Source organism: Bolinopsis microptera, chromosome 13 (genome assembly GCF_026151205.1).
Source record: "Bolinopsis microptera isolate Bmic1 chromosome 13, MBARI_Bmic_1.0, whole genome shotgun sequence".
Taxonomy (NCBI): Eukaryota; Metazoa; Ctenophora; class Tentaculata; order Lobata; family Bolinopsidae; genus Bolinopsis; species Bolinopsis microptera.
The window spans coordinates 3,717,611-3,735,939 of NC_087084.1; the positions used below are offsets into that span (position 1 = coordinate 3,717,611).

Consider the following 18,329-nt stretch of genomic DNA (forward strand, 5'->3'; position numbering starts at 1 on the left):
CCGGCATGTATTTTCGAGGCGAGCCGCGAGGCCGCTTTGTTTTTACACGTGACATTTGATCAAATATATGATTGGTCGTTGTACAAAGATGATTGGGATCAAATTTGAGTTATTGGCTGTCACGTTTCGTGTCATGCTCCAGAACCCATCCCAGAATCAATTCCGGAATCAGTTTCAGAATCCCCCACACACAGCTTATCTGACAGTCCACTTGAAAGTGAGGAGGTTACTGAAGATAAAGTATCAGAAGATGAGGAAGATCTGGTTCTAAGCTTCAAAACTGAACTATCCAAACATACTGAAGCTGAACAAGTTGTTGACAGTGACATTGAAAACATATTTTCAGATGAAGAAGCCAATGAACCTGTTGAGTTTAACACTGGTGCTGATCCTGCTTTAGGTTTCTTCGCAAATCTTCTGTTGAACAGCCAGTTCTATCCAGGAACAATCCTCGGACTAATCTACATAATTGCTTGTTTAATTCAATTCCTCCCCTGTTATGTGACTGTGCCCTGTGCCATCTTGATTACTGTACTTGGATACAAGTTTTTCCCCGCCCAGAATGTTGACTCCCAGAAGAAGTTAGATTAGAGTATTAATCCTTTTCAGTAGAAAATTGTAAATTATGAGTTGATGATTTTAATTTTTAAAATTACCATGATTTGAAATTGTAATTTTTCATAATGATATTTTCATGGGATCACTCACCGGTTTTTTCACAAGAGAGGTGGTTTTACTGTTACAACTGCACTGACCATATGTCGTAAACATGATGTTAATTATGTATAATTATTTTCCCGGTTTTCTGGCGTTGATAGTTTATAATACTGCATTATGATGTTAATAGTATAAGTTATTGAAACTGTCTTAAAACGTTTTTTGATACAACCTGCAATTGCGACTAAAATTTTCAATTTTACAAACACTGAACGAAATTTTAGTTTCAATTATTTGAAATGTGCTTATTTAATTTTTATTCTTAATCAGGCTGTATTATAGACTATGAACACCATAATTACTTGAACCATAATATAATAAAATCCGAATTTATTAAATATTTTGTTCAAAGATATAATTTTTCATTAAATGTGTTTGTAATGTACATTGTACAAATGACCAGTTACTGCTTCAAATAACCAATAACTAAGCTCAAAACAAGACATCTTCCTTGAATCACAAGTTGGTTTATCGCTAGTAAAATTGCGTTACCGATGTCATGACTTTTGATAAATTTCTTTGGAATTCTTAATCTTTCTTAAGAAAATGATTTTCATCAATTATGACTTTTAACCGGTTGACCTTTTACTAGAGTCAAGTGTAAAGACAATTCATTATGGGAAACGAGAAGATCAACATGGCTTTAGGTAAGAGTCTTGTAGCACTTTTGACTTTTTGGCCAAGTTGTACTTTGAAATTTTACTAGTTATAGTTTTAACTAGAAGTTATGGACTGTATCTTATACGACTTGAAATTCTCCTGATGTTTGAATCAAACGGAAAATTAAGGTAGTTCAATTCTGAAAACTGCTTTTCTACTCCAGCAGATTTTATTTTATATTCATAGTTGGCACTCAATTGCACTGTTGCAGTTGTGCAGAATTAATCAGATAATTTAAAATAGCTTAAACAATTATTGAACCCATATATCTGTGAGTGACTGATTAATACCCCTCTATAATCATGTATCTCCTAATATCCCATATCCTCAGCAGGAGTAAAGTGTGGGGTGGCAACTTGTCTGTATTTGGGTGGGGTTCACTGCATAAACTGCCTCGTCATATCCGTCATTAAAACTGTGAGCTGAAACAAGCATAGCTGTGATCCAAACAATGTTATGAGTGGATCTGATGTCATTGATTTTCACAAAAAGTCGATGTTTGATGAAAACTGCAACTCAGTTACCTTTAATCATAGAGAATATTTTGCTACCTGACTAGTACCTAACTCTGATGATGTGCATGAGTTCTTCACTAAGGTTTCATCCGGAAACTGCTCCATTTTCTTGAGCTGAGGTTAAGGTTTCATCCGGACACTGCTTCATGATGAGATTGGATCATCCTGTCGAAGCAACCTCGTCTCTAAACTGCTACATTTCATCATTCTGCAAAGGCTCCATCATCCCCAGGCTGTCAACTTATCTCCGAGAAGAACTGAAATCTATCATAAGAGCCTGGACACTGATCTTACTTACTTTGGGAAATCAAGCTCCAATTTAAACCTGCCCATTTTACGGAAGTATTTGAGGGTATAAAACGGAACTACTAACTCTGGGTTTCCAATCTCAGTATCTCAACTTCTTACACCTTTGGACCTCTTTCCTTGGTTGAAATCCTGCAAAAACGCATCTGAAAAGAAGTTTGAGAGAAAAATTGTCTACAATTTTATAGGTAAAATATAGTGTTTCTTGGTATAAACGGAATGAACCGAACGGATGCCTGTTTCAAGATCGTCTCTAAAAAAGCATATATTTTTGATGCGCAAGCCTACTGCTCTGAATGGTTAACCATTCATCATGACATTTTCATACAAGTATCATTGAATCTGAATTAATATCAGTGTCTTTAAATTCAACGGTCATGACGTCTTATTTATGCTAAAAGCTGATATTCCTGATTTTTGCCTTCTGAATGCGGACCCTCCAGCTCCATTATCTATCAGAATATGTTATGTTGAAAGTAACGAAACAAACTCATTGATGAAGAACGAAATTCTCCATGCTTTATAACTTTCTTTATCCTGTGATCCATCCTGTGCTTACTGAGATCCATCCTGTGCGTCATTTTGTGCTTCATTTTGTGCAGTGAACCCCTACCCAATATTGGCATCTTCTTCGTCACCTAAAGCTTGATATTAGAGCATACTTTTGTTATCTTAATATGTCACAACTATTGAAAATAGTGACAGGCAGGCACCTGTTCAGTTTGACTAATTTATCTAATATATCGGTTGAAAGCAAGGCTAAACTTGTATAGCTTGCTTGTTGCAAGCAACAGCTAACCGTTACTACTGATTGGGACAGTAGATAGTTTTAAGATGCGTTCACATGTATACATGTGTACAGATACTTATGTATCTGTTATACCGTAATACATCATTGCTCGAGGAGTAAGCAATCGATGATGAAACAGATAAATCTATTCGAATATATGCGATGTTTTTAGAAAACAAGTCAACTGTATCGCAAACTGGTTACCAGTCATGCAATGATAACACAGCAAAACTAAGCTACCAATATCACATTGCTGTCCCCCGGGAATTGACGTGGTCAGCCTGTCTACGGAAACTAGCTTTCTAAACGATAGACAAATAGTCCTGATTGATGTGCAGTTCCTGATTATCAACGCTACGTGACGTTTTTACTGATTCTTCAACACTACAAGACGGAGAAAGATTCTACTTCAAAGACTTATCGATAGAGGTTTCAAAGATGTTACTACGAATGATAAGTTGTTTACTGACGATTGTATGCAGATACAGATACGAGATGCGTTTTAAACTCCCCAGACAGTATACCTGAAATAACAACTTCAACGACCAAGCTTGACGCCATAGTTTTCAACTCTCGTAAAGTTGCAAAAACCCAGGATACCGCAACTAAAAATGGTGTTCTCAGATGGAACGAAGACTGCTCCTTATAAAGATCTTAAGAGATGTAAAAAAGATACGATGATAGAAGCCTGTTGAGCTTTGTTCCTGTTGTTTTCACGTTGTCGACCATGACATGATCAAACTGTGGATTTGGTGATCATTTCTCTTCTTACGATGAGCCTTGTAATGGGAAGGATGCTGATTGTTCTTGTTACAATTGGATATCTGATAGAAGACTCATTGATAGAGGAACCAATTCTATCCCGCTAACAAAAACTTGCCTTTTCTAAAGAATTACACGGATACCTACCACTTAGTCACGGTCTAAAGATCGATACTTTTTTATCCGATCAGAGATGTTCATAAAGATGTACAGAGGAGAATGCTCAACATGATGAATTTCCAAGAATGTTCAACAGGGAATGACATTTCGGAAGCCTAATCGAAGCGTTTTCCCGATTACTGCAAAGAAAAGTATTCTACCTGTTCCTAACTTAGCTACTTCAGACTCCTTGATAGGGTAATGAAAGGCTCTACACCGACTTTCATGAAAATGTTGTGAACGAAACATCTCCCCTTCGATAGGAAACCTTGCCAAAGAAGGACGCCGTTCACATCAGTTTATCTGAGATAATATCGCTTGATCTATCCTGTGCCGGATGCCTACAGTAATTCAGCGCGAAAGATTCTCAACGATCGTCTCTCTCCCATTCTCAAGTTTATTTGTCGTCCCATAGTTTATTGGAGGTTTGTTACATGCACCACATTGTAAATGTTTAAACCTAATTAAGAGTGTGTCATTTCCTTTTTGTATTATATGTGATTACTAATTACTAATTAGGGTATTAATACTTCCCGAGATGCAATCTTTCATTTTTATAGCTGGTAAAAATTTGATGGATTGCATGCTGATTAGTAATAAGCAATAAGTTTGTCCCCCAGAAGCTTGCTTGATATTTATTATTTAACGGTAATCTAATAACTTTAACTCACTTGCTGCACTGGTGTTATGTGAGATGGAACATTTTTGCTGAGAAATTAGATCCTTCTAGTCTAAAGGATTACCACAGCTCCTGTATTCTTACTATCCAAACTACTGAAAAGTCGAAATTGTTCCATCTCACCTAAAATTTAAATGGCAGACCTGATCCCTATGACTGTGTCAACCTCAGATGATATCATCAAGAAGGACAAGAAGAGTTTCAAGGTGTCCAGGGGTGGTGCTGTCGTTAGAGGCCGAGGTTTGTTGTGTCTTTAGTTTAATGTTTATTGAACTGTTATTTTTATTGGTTATAAGTCTTCACAGTTATAACTTATAATTGTAGTTGGGCTACAAGTTTACGGCAAGAAACTATTTGATATTATGATGTGTTGAGGATCGTTTACATATTTTGGGGGAGGGGGTTTGGAAAAGATTGTAATTTGTGTTAAGTGACTTACGAAGGGGAAGGGGGGTTTAAAACGGACAAAAATGGCTTACGTATTACGCACTCCGCATTCAAAAACATACTTTTATTAAAATACCATTACTTTCAGGTGGAGCCCGTGGTAAAGGTAAACAAGCAGTAGTCAAAGCAAACAACAACAACAAACAAGGCCCAAATAGTTTTAAGGGTGTCGCTAACAATAACAGAGGCAAGAACGTTGCACGAGGTGGAGGTCGCGGAGGTACAGTTATTACATTATTATATAATACCCTGCTTTCGTTAATTTAATAATCTAATTTATCAACACATCAATAATCTATTAATTTCCTAGTTATTAAGTTATTTAATTTAGGATGACTTAAGGGGGCCGGGGGGGGGGTCTTCATCAAAATTCTCTCGAAATTGACTTTATAGTTGTTTCTGGTAGAAGGGAGTGATATCTACCAGCTGCTCATGCTTTTAGTCCCATGGAAAAATATTGTTCCTAGCCGAAATTATCGCTGGTCTAAGGTCAGCGCTTATGTGTAATTGTATTGCGCGAGCGATTTTCAATCGCAAATTCTGAAAATCGAGTCTAAAAATCTATCTTCTCCTAGATTTTTTGAGCAATTACCCTGAAACTTTCAGAATATGTTCTAAGGACCATTTAGAAGAGATCGTTCAAGCCAAAATTTTGAGATAGGCCTTTAAAAATTTTTTATTAGTTTTTGAAAATCTTGGACCTGAAAAAATCGTAAAAAAACGAGGTCCAAGATTTTCAAAATTGAATAAAATTTTTTTAAAGGCCTATCTAACAATTTTGGCTTGAACGATCTCTTCTAAATGGTCCCTAGAACATATTCTGAAAGTTTCAGGGTAATTACTCAAAAAATCTAGGAGAAGATAGATTTTTAGACTCGATTTTCAGAATTTGCGATTGAAAATCGCTCGCGCAATACAATTACACATAAGCGCTGACCTTAGACCAGCGATAATTTCGGCTAGGAACAATATTTTTCCATGGGACCAAAAGCAGCTGGTAGATATCACTCCCTTCTACCAGAAACAACTATAAAGTCAATTTCGAGAGAATTTTGATGAAGACCCCCCCCGGCCCCCTTAAGTAGAATCACGCATGTACTAAGCAGGATAACGCAAGTAGGATCACTTACCTGTACCCACGTAGTTTTGTACTCATTTAGTTTTGTTGTGTAGGTCGCGGTGGTCGTGGTGGGATAAACAGAGCCAACACTGCAAACACTTACACCAACAAACAGAGTCCCGTCAAAAGGTTTGTTAATTATTACTTACCAGGAATTTATTTAGTTTTAGAGTTAAATTATTTTAGTCTTGGATATTTAAACTATAATTTTCTATGGTACGACTTCTTTGAAAAAGTATTTGTATAAGTATCATAAAATAACTTTCTCATAAAAAACCCATATCTCATAAAACGCTAAGTTTTTATGCACATGTTCATGAGTCGCTTTAGATGCAATGGCTTGAACTGAATCTTTGGATTTTGAGTTCTTTTTGGCTATAAAGCGATGTATAAATGTCTAGTTATTATTATTATAACGCTACTTAAATAAGTTTCGTTCGATGAAAACACTAGAACACTATCTGATAGCTCTAGAACAATCTGATTGCTCTAGAAAATTATCTTTAAACTCTGTTTTATCCAGAATTCTCCAGAACATTCTCAGCATAATCTCAGTAATTATTATCAATTTTCTAAAATTATCCTCAAATAACTCCCACATTCCTGAAGGTTAAACAACCGTGGAGGCAGTACACGTGGAATTTCCAACAACCGGGGAGGAAATAACAACTTCAAACGAAACAACAACAACAACAACAACCAGGGACAGGGTCAAAGAAACAACAACAATAACAACAACTTAAGAAGCCACAAGTTTAATAACAGGGTATGTACATTTTTACTTACATTTTTACTTTATTTAATAAACGTTACACATAATAATGTCAGGCCACACTCCACTGAACTTATCTTCATTAAAATGTAATGAATACCTACTATACTTTAAATTAACTTTATGGAAAAGCTCAGTACGTGTCATATTTGTTAAGCATGGTGTTATATATAATGTATTCTGGGTAAAATTATCTTTATCCCGGTTGTTGCGACAAGTAAAAATGCTCTTATTAGGGAAAGGAGATTACTCGACGTTTCAATGTAACTACATCGTATTCATGATCTCAAATTATTTGTTATATAGTAGTGTTGAAAGTATTAAAAGTATTAATACTTTCAACACTACTATATAACAAATAATTTGAGATCATGAATACGATGTAGTTACATTGAAACGTCGAGTAATCTCCTTTCCCTAATAAGAGCATTTTTACTTGTCGCAACAACCGGGATAAAGATAATTTTACCCAGAATACATTACAACAATGCGACTCATAAATAATACTCCAATCCGGATTTTACATGAACTTATTCAGTTATATATAATGTTATTCCTGAATGTTTTCTAGGATCGATCTATGGCCGTTATCTGATTTTGATTTGAAACTTTTACAAATAGTACATAATATACAATACAGCAAAAAGAATACAAATAAACGACATGATCTGAGGCATTATGTTGTGTAAAAGTCGTAGAAACATATCTATCTATCCTTGTAAAGATTGATTGATCATCCAATTTTTTACATCTCACTCACGGCATAACCTTGAGCTTGGTGGACATTTCATCCAGAAAAGAGCGTATGTATAAACTTTGAATAAGTTATATTTTAATAAATGTTCTGTATTAGATCAAGATCTGAACAAATCTCTGTTACATAATATATTGCACAACCGTTACATTCTCGACCAAACTATGAAATTATCTGTAACCACGCCTACAGACAGTGCCAAGCCCTCGCGGTATTACTATAATATTCTATATTATTACATATAATATAATATATTAATAAATAATGTATTATAATAAATAATATATTATAATAAATACTATAGACTATTAAACCTCCCTTCCTGGCATACTATTACATCCGACAACAGGGTCCATTGTACCTGCACACACGTCATAATACAGACCCGCCCAAATTTAATACGGTACTTTGGAGCAGGAGTACGGTCAGATCACGTGACATAGTTTGAGATCACGTGACAGAGTTTAAGATCACGTGATCAGATTTATCAGTCTGCAGTAATGATCGCCCCCGTGAGATACAGTGTATAAATCCGCTATATTGCAAGCAGAACATCTGTGCCAGCGTACCGGGAAACTGGATTTTTGTTGTTGGTTTACCAGTCCGACATCTTTGAGAAATAGAATTATTTCGAAAAATTCGGGATCCGCTCGAGCAGGCTGGTAGGAAATATTGGCTGGGATAAATGTTAAACGGTGTACATCTACAAAGTTAGTGCTGCAAACATTATACCTTTTCAAAAAGATCACGCTTCTTTAGCGTGCGTGCTTCAAAAGAAGAGAGGAGGGATATTATTCTGACTCTTGACTGATCACGTGTCGAGATTCAGAATAATATCCCGCATAATCTGACCATGTCAGGGATAAACAGGCCCGGTTTAGCGGGCACCATTTGTTTACCCGTCAAAAGGCAGCTTTATAACATAATAATATGGTCAATATTACACGTGACCTTGGAGGACTGTTGTGATTGGTTCGTCCACGATCACGTGCTTACTGCAAGTATTCTGATTAGCTGATTTGTAGAAATCTTGCGGAGGGACGAACATGAAAAGAGTTGTGATTACAGTAAGGCGTGATACAGCACAATGTCGCAAGATCACGTGATGATCATTTGAGATGACACGTGATCGTCATAATAAGGTTCCCACCATTTCATAATTCAGATCAGCCGCTAATCTCCTTAAAATTTGACCTCATTACGAGTATTAGCGGGTATTGTACAGTAAGGATTTATCTTGTACAGTAAAGATTTATCTTGTACATTAAAGAGTTATCTTGTACAGTAAGGAGCAGAATAGATGGTGACACTTTGTGATTGAAAGAAAATATATCCCATGAGAAATCCCAAAAAACATGATGAGATTACCATTTCTGAATTCTGATTGAATAACAACACCGAGCCTAAGTTACAGATCCCCAACATCATCTTGAACTACTGCCCCAGTCCCCAATACCCAATCCCAATGTTGGTAAGAAAATCAGGTACGATATTTCCACGTATCAAGTTCTACACTTAAGTTTGGGCCAGATATCAGGTACTAGGTTTCGATCTTTGGAGCGGGTAATGAAGCTTCAAGTTTGCGGTGGGTGATATTGTAGACTGTAGTTATATTAAGATGGTGTTAATAAGGTGATAAGTTGTGGTTTAGTCTAGGTGATAGTAGAAGTATAGCAGGTGATATCGTACTGGAGATGAAGAGGCGGTTACAGTAAAATATGGTGTTTACTAATCTACACTCAAAGTTACTTTTTTGTGCGTGTAATTACAGATGTGTTGAAATGTAGAGAAACTTCTAGAAACTACAAGAAAGGGAAGTTGTTCTCCCTTACTTAGATGTGCACTACTGGTCAACTTCTTGACGGTAAAAGTAGCTCGGATTTGGGCTTCTTGCTAAAAACTAGTACTACAGTATTTAGACACAGGACTAATTTGTATGATATTATTGTGAAAAAGGACCTATTTAAGAGACAAATTTATTTGAAAAATGAAGATGATTTTACCAACTTAGTGAACTTAGCAAGAGATAGATTAGGATGGAGGAGTTTATTTACTTTGAGACATATTGAACGAATGAGTCTTCGTAAGCGTAAATAGGCCAGCACTTTGCTGAGCCTCTTTAGGTGCTCTTTTGTTTATAGATGTTATTATATATATATAATATACAGTATTTTCTTGTTGTTTTAGAAACTCGAAAATGTACTAAGTTATCTGAAGCTGAGATCTGGAATTGAAAAGATCCAGTACGAGCTATGGTTTCCCCGTTCCCTGCTGCAAGTCTGGTATTATATTTATACAATATATTGTATAATGTATATTGTATATTGTATTTGGCCAGATTCAAATTGTGAAACCACCCTTTCAACTCTATCATCAACCTGTACCTGTGTGATCAGAATGTCATTTTTATGTAGATTTTATCCAAAATTCTACTCGTCCGCTTCGGCTGAAAGAAGTGACCTCCAATTCAATCCTAATCAGTTTGTCTGTTTTAACTTATCAGAGGCCACATTGTTAGCTGTGGCTGTCCATCCCAAACTAATAGCCCAATTTCCCGAAGTAACATTCCCAACACACGGTTTTTGAAGAATTAAAGCGCCAAAACGAGATGACAATAACCAACAATAACCATCAATTGGGCATGTTCACAGTGAGGCTTACGTAGATCACGCACAATTCCACAACTTCGTAACCATGGTAACATTGCACACTAGTTACTCCGCAGACAGCTGGGTATGTTACAAACGTAGTATGCTTGGTATTCCAGCAAATATTTTAACATAATTTAATGGGTGAATGTGTGGAATTTAACCAATGTGGTGTTAGTCCAGTGACAGAAATCCAAAAATTGGCTAGGAAGCGTATCACGTGACTGGAAAATTGCTACACTTTTTACAAGTTACAGTATAAGTACAGTCTTAGTACCTGTGGCCTGTTCAGCTGTGATGTTTAATACTCCTTTGTTTGCCATTTTCGACCAAAAAAAGTCTCCCTCCATTTTATCCATTTTAGCCTATATCCATTTTATCCATTTTATGACAGTGGCACCCCCCCCAACACTCAACATCTTATCAAATTAAATACTAATACTTTTATATGTTACAGTACCACTGATGATCTCAACTATTTTTAAGTGCATAAAATATTCATTTTCGTATATACACTTCCTGTAACTTTAAGTAACCAAAGTGCATACCTAGTTGGACATGTTTTATAGTTTTTTTTGAGTATTTTCTCCGGACACTTACCATGACGTCACTTGACGTTCTCTTAACACTCACACATAACATGAGTAATGTTCTCTACCTGTCTCGTGTAGTATTGTCAAACCCAAGCAACAGACTGGTCCACCACAGGTTGTTGTGATCTGACTTTTGTGTGGGGGAAATGTTCTAAGACTGTTCCCGCACCCTCACAAAGTAAGTCAAACCAACAGTACGAAGTAATTTTATCAAATGTTAAGTTTTTAATCTCCAAAAATTTTTAACCGTAACCCTCAACACGGTGGTTTGCAAACACTGTATGTTTCTTAAAAAGCTCGGGTTAAAACTGGTTACTAGTATATAAATATAAATGGTAAATCCATTAGAAGATTTCCTTAACCGCCGGTAAAGTTCATAAAAGTTCGTTCCTGTTACTTCACTCTTAAATTAAAATATATAAACATAGACTAGAACTAGCTATCTTGTAATAACCTTTTGTAAACCGGATAAATTATGTTGGCACTAAAATGGCACTGTTTACATTACTCTCAATTCTAGAAGCCAGCTTAATGTACTGGAGACTTTCTGTTTACAGAAATATTTGAATAATATGACGAATGTTGTCCGTCGGATTGATAGCTCAAAATGTGTGTAATATGGATTTAGCGGCCGATAATTATTAAAGACATAGCCTGTTGGCCCACTCTCGACTCCCCAAATCGATTTTTACACACACTAGAAGCAATGTTTTTCATCTTCTCATCACAGAATCTTTTTATCATTTGTTAGAGTATTTAAAAAATACCCTGCCTTTCTGGGGCCCCTGTTCTGCGGTACGCACCCTTATAACCTCTATAACCTCACGAACTTTCTATAGTATAAATTGTAACTAGATCAATCTCATGTTACAGTATAAAATACATTCTCACTTTTCAAACTAAGTGCCTAATATAATTAAGATAGAACATCTAAACATTTTATATTTCCTGTTCATAGATATAGATTATCAGTACAAAACCTGACCAAGTTTAGCTCAATCCATACTGGCCGCTTCGAATATGAAGTTTAAATTACCAAATATGTGGTTTTTCTGTGTGACCTCATTGTAAATTATTTGGATATATCCGCATACTCACAACTATCCATTGTGTCTTTCTATTACACTATCTGTTTTACTCTGGCAATTCGTCAGAGTCAATTAAGTTTGAAACAAAATCTCATATATTGAGAGGACCGAATTCAATTTTGTTAACGCGCGGCAGCCCACACACACTTCTAATACCTGCATATCTTCACATTTAATGTTTTTTTTATAGAAATTCATTCCACCATCCTGTAGCACCATGGGATTTGATAATACATTCAATTCATTTCTTTAAAAGCTTAATAGATACTAGGGAAAAATCATGTTTTAACGCCGCAGCCCTTCTGCATACACTTCATCAAATTGAAACTTCCTGACTAGTTCTACCGTTAAAAAGTCTGACCTGTGATTAAGTTGGATACAAAACGGATGATATAAAACATATACAGCAGTATCAAACAATTATGGTAATTGCTGAGGTAAATGAATGAAAATAGTAAAAACCGCTCCATTGTGGCCACAAATCACCAAATCCTTGATTTTAGGGTATAACACTTTCCTTCAAACTAATTAACTCGTAATGTACCATTGAACTGTAAAGAGTTGAATAATATTGATTTATAAACAAATGGTAGCAGACTTAAAAATTGTTGTTTCTGACAGTGAACAAAGCATTTCAAAAAAAATTAAAGCTATCAGATTATAGCTTACATAACTATGATTAAACCTTTTTATTGTAACCTCAGAGCTCAAAGGTACGAAATAATGAAAGTAGAATAGTGTTCTAAGTATAGTAAACAGCCAGTTTTACAAACTCACAATATAATAACTAAACACTCTAAAGTAAATGTACAACTGAGTCCATGTTTTGAAAGAATGCTTGTAAGCGTTACAGTTAATTAAGACATCTTAAGCATGACTTTTGTAGAAAATGCTTCAAACATTGACTAATTCTGAAACATTTTAATGCTTGAACCTCTGGCTGCTCCTCCTTATTTGTTAATTCCACCCCAAATTAAAAATCCCCCTCATCATTACCCAGTCCTCCACTAAACATGAAATCCACTAAAAAAAATCACGTACTCTACTTTTATAGACCATTAACCCACATCCTCCTAACCGTCCATACGCGCTGACTACAGCCCCTAAACCGACCCCAAGCCGCTATAACAACAGCCCTCGTAACCACCCCTACCGCTGTACTACAGCCCTCTTAAAAAACCGACCCTAGCCCTGTACTAACAGCCCTCTTAACCGACCCCCTACCGCTGTACTACAGCCCTCTTAAACCGACCCCTAGCCGCCCTATACTACACCCTCTTAACCGTTCCGAGCCCTTACACTCAATACTCAATTCATTTAACCGCCCAACTGTTGTTCACGTAATACTCAAGTTTATTTAACATTAACACCCGTCCAATAAAAACAATGGAAGATACCTACAAGAGACCGCAGGGTCCCTTCCCTTACATGCATAGTGTTTGTCCAATCTAGAGGTTTAAGATTATTAGCAATAACCTATTATAATAAATTAAATAATTATAAGTCGGTTATAGTCTGGGGTGCATTGGCTTTGGGTTTTTAATAGGTAACAAGACCTCCCATGCCCCAACTTAATTCTCCCTGTTTTTTGCCATAAAAAATCAAAACCAAGCTACTTACCCTATATTATTAATATATTCTATTGCATTTATTGAGGACGAAACAAAGGAATTTCATTTTAATGTATTAGAAGCATATATAAGGGGATGGTGGAGATATCTTAAATTTATTTTGGACCCATTTTTTGAACCACTATAAATAATGTAACCTTAGAAATTGGTCAAAGAGTCTTTAATGGAACCATAGTCCATATCAAATCAGCTCAGCTCTCTCCTGCTAACAGGCTTTTACCTGGTAAACTGGAACGCAACGATCGCTGATTCCGTTCAAAACTCCCACAACTTTTAACTATTACTCTATACTACACTCAAAACAAGTGTGCTGGCTAACTTTTGATTCAGCAAAAATTCAATATTTTTAAACTGTGTATTTATCTGCAGAATGCCCAGCAGTAACCTATATACTCGTACCCTACCACGACTACTGTGCCCTCTGGCTCTAAAGAACTTGAAATTACAGAGAATAAACAATACTGTTGATTCCATACAAAGTCAGTCCTCATATCAGAAGTATTGCAAATGTTGAAGAGGTAAGGAACGCGCCCCTGGTTGGGACAAAAAACACTACTAAACACGGTATCATATGTTCCACACTCTTCCTTTCAAAGGAACAGGTGTTTTCCTGGTTCCCTGTCCCGGAATTTATACATATTGGCATCCTACAATGTCATGAATCCAAGTCTCAAACTTTTTCACAGAAAATATTACCCCGATAGTATTTGATCTGAACCGTCCGATTGGCCAAACTTTAAAGTTTTGTCAGAGGAATGGATCGTTAGTCCACAAAATGTTACTAAAGCTCCAGTCTATTGCGACCTCACAAAAATAAAGACTACATATTAGTTAAATGCTAGTATAATGAATACACATAATTTGCTATAATTCATATTCCTCCCCCCTGAAAGTAAATCCTGCATCTCCGTTGTTCTGAAGTTCACAGCAACTTCTCATCACGCAACAATGTTACCTTATAAATTAAGTCTAATTACTTAGTTCATTGTAATTTACCATAACACCATCTTGTATGCTCATTATATCATATTATGATTGGTCCCATATAATACATAAATAAGACTGTCTCCTAATCTGTCCCAACCGTATATTATGTTGTCTATAGACCATAATCTCCAAGTGTACTTTAACAGGCTGAGTGTCAGTTCAGGCTTTGATGATTTACCGTTACCAAGAATTAGTTATACATTATGTACTAGCGAGTTGTTGCTGTCTTCGTGCATTGAACTCATAAGATGTGAATGACTGTTTTCTTTATTGCTAAGAAAGGAGAAGTTACTTTGATTACTCTGGATAATAAATTGCAAGCAACCCCCAAGCTCCTAAAAATAATGAGTTTCCCTATTATGTGGGGATTATAGATATCAACGCAACAAATCTTACTTAAAGTCACGGTAACCTTCTCCAAATGTCCTCAGTTTCAACTTTATTAATGTTCTCAAGAACTTACGCTTTTCTAAGAATGAAGTCTTCTAGTTCGAAAATTTTCTAAGTTTTACTGGTTACCGTTACTTCCTCTTCTTAGAGTCTTAGCTAGAGAGTTATATGTAGTTTATAGTGTAGTATGATGTAGTTATAGTGTAGTTTATAGAGTGTAGTTTATATGTATTATAGTATTCGTGATTTTAGGTAGGTATAGTTATAACACATAGGGAACTCTCTCTTACAAGACAGTAATGATCACTCAATTAATCATGTTTCCGTTATCTGACATAGTTAACACACTGTACAGGAGTAGTCAAAGTGAACAGTGTAATTAGACTGTAAACCTCATGCCGTAATTTGTAAACAATATAAGCCGAACTGTTCAATAAAGTTTTCACTTCTAATTTTAATGTTTGTATGAATTGGTAATGTAACTGAGGGAATCAAAATAGAGTCCCACTTTAGAGTAACGCACTTATGTAAATTGTGGTTAGAGTAATAATATACACGTATTCACTTAATGGAGTTATAAATCAAAGGCTTGCATAAAATGAACATTGACAACGGTACAGAGTTAGTCCCAGTTAACGGAACCTAGTATTTTCAATCCTTGTTTAACTTGCCCAACAGCATGGTCATCCTCTACTTTAGCCCCGGCAGGCACATAAACCCTCGACAACTTCATGACAAATGTTCATATTATAAATACCAGTTCACAAGTTTATCCTTGTGTTTGACACTGTAATATTTACACATGGTTTTATAAACTGGTAAATAGTTAAATTACACATAACTGTAATATTACACATTGTTCAATACTGCCTTACACTGCCCTTACTTAACCCTCATTCCAGATAATAACTTATCACACAGCTGATGCCTCTACTCGTTCAATATAATATGGGTATTTAATTCGCTTTCTGAAGTCTGATCATAGTCAAATATCTTGGGAGATATATCAATTTTTATCAAGTGAATGGGTGGAGTGTGTCCAACATAATATATAATATATATATACATTAAACGTCGAAGTAAAGTATTCTTTTAGACCTGTCCGATACAGAAAGGTCAATGATTCGATATCAAGATAAGATAAAATGTACATTATTTGTTTGGAGACTAGTACAGGGCAAATAAGAGCAAATAAAAGCTGATAAATTGACGAAAAGAATAGATTAACAAACTTAAAGTTTCATAATAATATATCATCACGCTAAAAATTACAAATCTGCTCCTGTGAAATAATCAGATAGTACACCGCATTATCTCACCGCAAAATCACTACACTTACGAGTATGATAAGATTAATTTAATGTAACTTTTAACCCTACTTAATTATACTTGTCCTTGACTTTTATTAATTATGTATATATCTCTTCAAGGTAATCTGGCCAGAGGAAGAATCAAGACAACCAGAATCCCAGCTAAACAATAACAATAACAATAACAACAGAGCTAATATCAGAGGAGCTGCTACCATGCTTCAGGTTATTAATTAATTATAAATTGCTTAATTAAGTAATCTATCTTCCCCCTAAAAATTTATGAATTATTGATATTTTGTTGAATTAATCGCTAAAAGCAGGGTTTGGTATTAGTTCCGTTTGTATCATCACTAATACCTAAACATTGCTTTATTTAACTTCATACAAATAGCAAAATAACTTTTTATAAAATTCTCACGTTTTTACCTTCAATTTCCACAAATAAAAGTCTAAACTTTCTACATTTTACCCTTCAACAGTCCTATAAAGAAGTCGCGTGCTATGCGTTTAGACAACCTGTTTTAGCATTTGCTATACCATACATACTATATTACAACTAATTCTATAATATAGATAGTATGGTATAGCACACGGCTAATCCTAGGTATATATACAGCATAGCACCACCATTACATTATAGACTGTTGAAGTAAAATGTAGAAAGTTTCAGACTTTTATTGTGAAATATGAAGGTTAAAACGAGAGTTTTATAAAAAGAGTTATTGCTATTTGTTGAAGTTAAATAAAGCCAATAGTATAGGTATAAGCTATGAACCAACGGAAAAATATACTAACCCCTGCATTTACATATTAATTTCCCAACAAAATAATCAATAATTCAAATGAAATAGATTATTTAATTAAGCTAATTATACAATAAAATTAAAAACCTGACAGCATGTAACGCTCCTCTGATTTATTACTCTGGTGTGATTGTTATTGTTATTGTATACTGCGACTCACTGTTTCCCTTATTTCTTCTCTCTGGCCAGATTACCCTGAAGAGATAAATACATAATTAATAAAGTCAAGAAAGTATAATTACGTAGGTTAAAGTTACATAAATTAATTCTTAATATACTCGTAATGTAGTGGATTTTGCGTGAGATAATGCGAGTACTATCTGATTATTGCACAGGGAGCTAATTTTAATTTTTTAGCGCTGGATATATATCTACGTATGAAACTTGAATTTTTGTTAATCTACTTTCTCAATTTTTCACATTTATTTGCTCTTATTTACCCGGTACCTATGTACTTCCCAAACAAAGAATTACATTTTATTCTTTATCTTGATATCGAATACATGCACCGACTGTAACGACAGTTTCATTAAAGAATACCTTTACTTCGACGTAAAAAGTATATAATAAGATAAAAATATTAATGTTTGAAACACTCAAATTCACATGATATAAAAATGATATAGCTCCAAGATATTTGACTATGATCAGACTCAGAAAGCGAATTAAATACCCATATTATATTGAACGAGTAGAGGCCTCAGCTCGTGTGATAAGTCATTATCTGAATCGTGGGTTAAGTAAGCAGTGTAAGGCAGTATTGAACAAGGAGTAACCATTACAGTTTATAGTGTATTATAACTCATTACAGTTTATAACCGTGGTAACTCATTACTGTGTCCCAAACACAAGATATAACTTGTGACTCGCTAGTAAAAATATGAAACATTTGTCATAATTGTAGAGGGAGTTAATGTCCTCGCCGGGCTAAATAGTGGATGACCTTGCTGTCGGCAATTAAACATGGATCTGAAACTACTAGGTTCCGTACAGACGCACCTCTGCCACCCTTCAAGAGTTCTTTATATGAAACCGCGTGATTGATAACTTCATGTACAGTGAATAACCGTGTATAACTTATTACTCTACCCACAATTTACAATAAGTTCCGTACTCTAAAGTGGTTACTCTATTTTGACTTCCACAGTCAACCAATCATACAACATTAGACATTAGATCAGTGAACTCTTATTGA

At 35.2% G+C, this 18,329-nt stretch overlaps 2 protein-coding genes across 2 annotated transcripts in view; one reads left to right on the forward strand and one right to left on the reverse strand.

Annotated features, from left to right (window-relative positions):
• LOC134825591 (uncharacterized protein DDB_G0287625-like) overlaps positions 1-18,329 on the reverse strand; it is a 98,814-nt gene that overhangs the window by 66,361 nt on the left and 14,124 nt on the right. The window lies entirely within an intron of this gene.
• On the forward strand, positions 1,308-9,200 carry LOC134825368 (myb-like protein D). The gene is made up of 6 exons (XM_063837546.1): positions 1,308-1,364; positions 4,760-4,828; positions 5,124-5,255; positions 6,209-6,284; positions 6,765-6,921; positions 9,096-9,200. The coding sequence occupies exons 1-6, from the start codon at positions 1,334-1,336 to the stop codon at positions 9,198-9,200; spliced, it is 570 nt and encodes a 189-aa protein (XP_063693616.1). The 5' UTR covers positions 1,308-1,333.

What these genes read in the sequence shown, in the direction of transcription:
- LOC134825368 (XM_063837546.1), top strand. Translation starts at nt 1,334, where the DNA reads ATGGGAAACGAGAAGATCAACATGGCTTTAG. An exon ending in GAAGATCAACATGGCTTTAG is followed by an intron (nt 1,365 to 4,759) that starts GTAAGAGTCTTG and finishes TGTCAACCTCAG; the next exon opens with ATGATATCATCAAGAAGGAC. An exon ending in TGCTGTCGTTAGAGGCCGAG is followed by an intron (nt 4,829 to 5,123) that starts GTTTGTTGTGTC and finishes CATTACTTTCAG; the next exon opens with GTGGAGCCCGTGGTAAAGGT.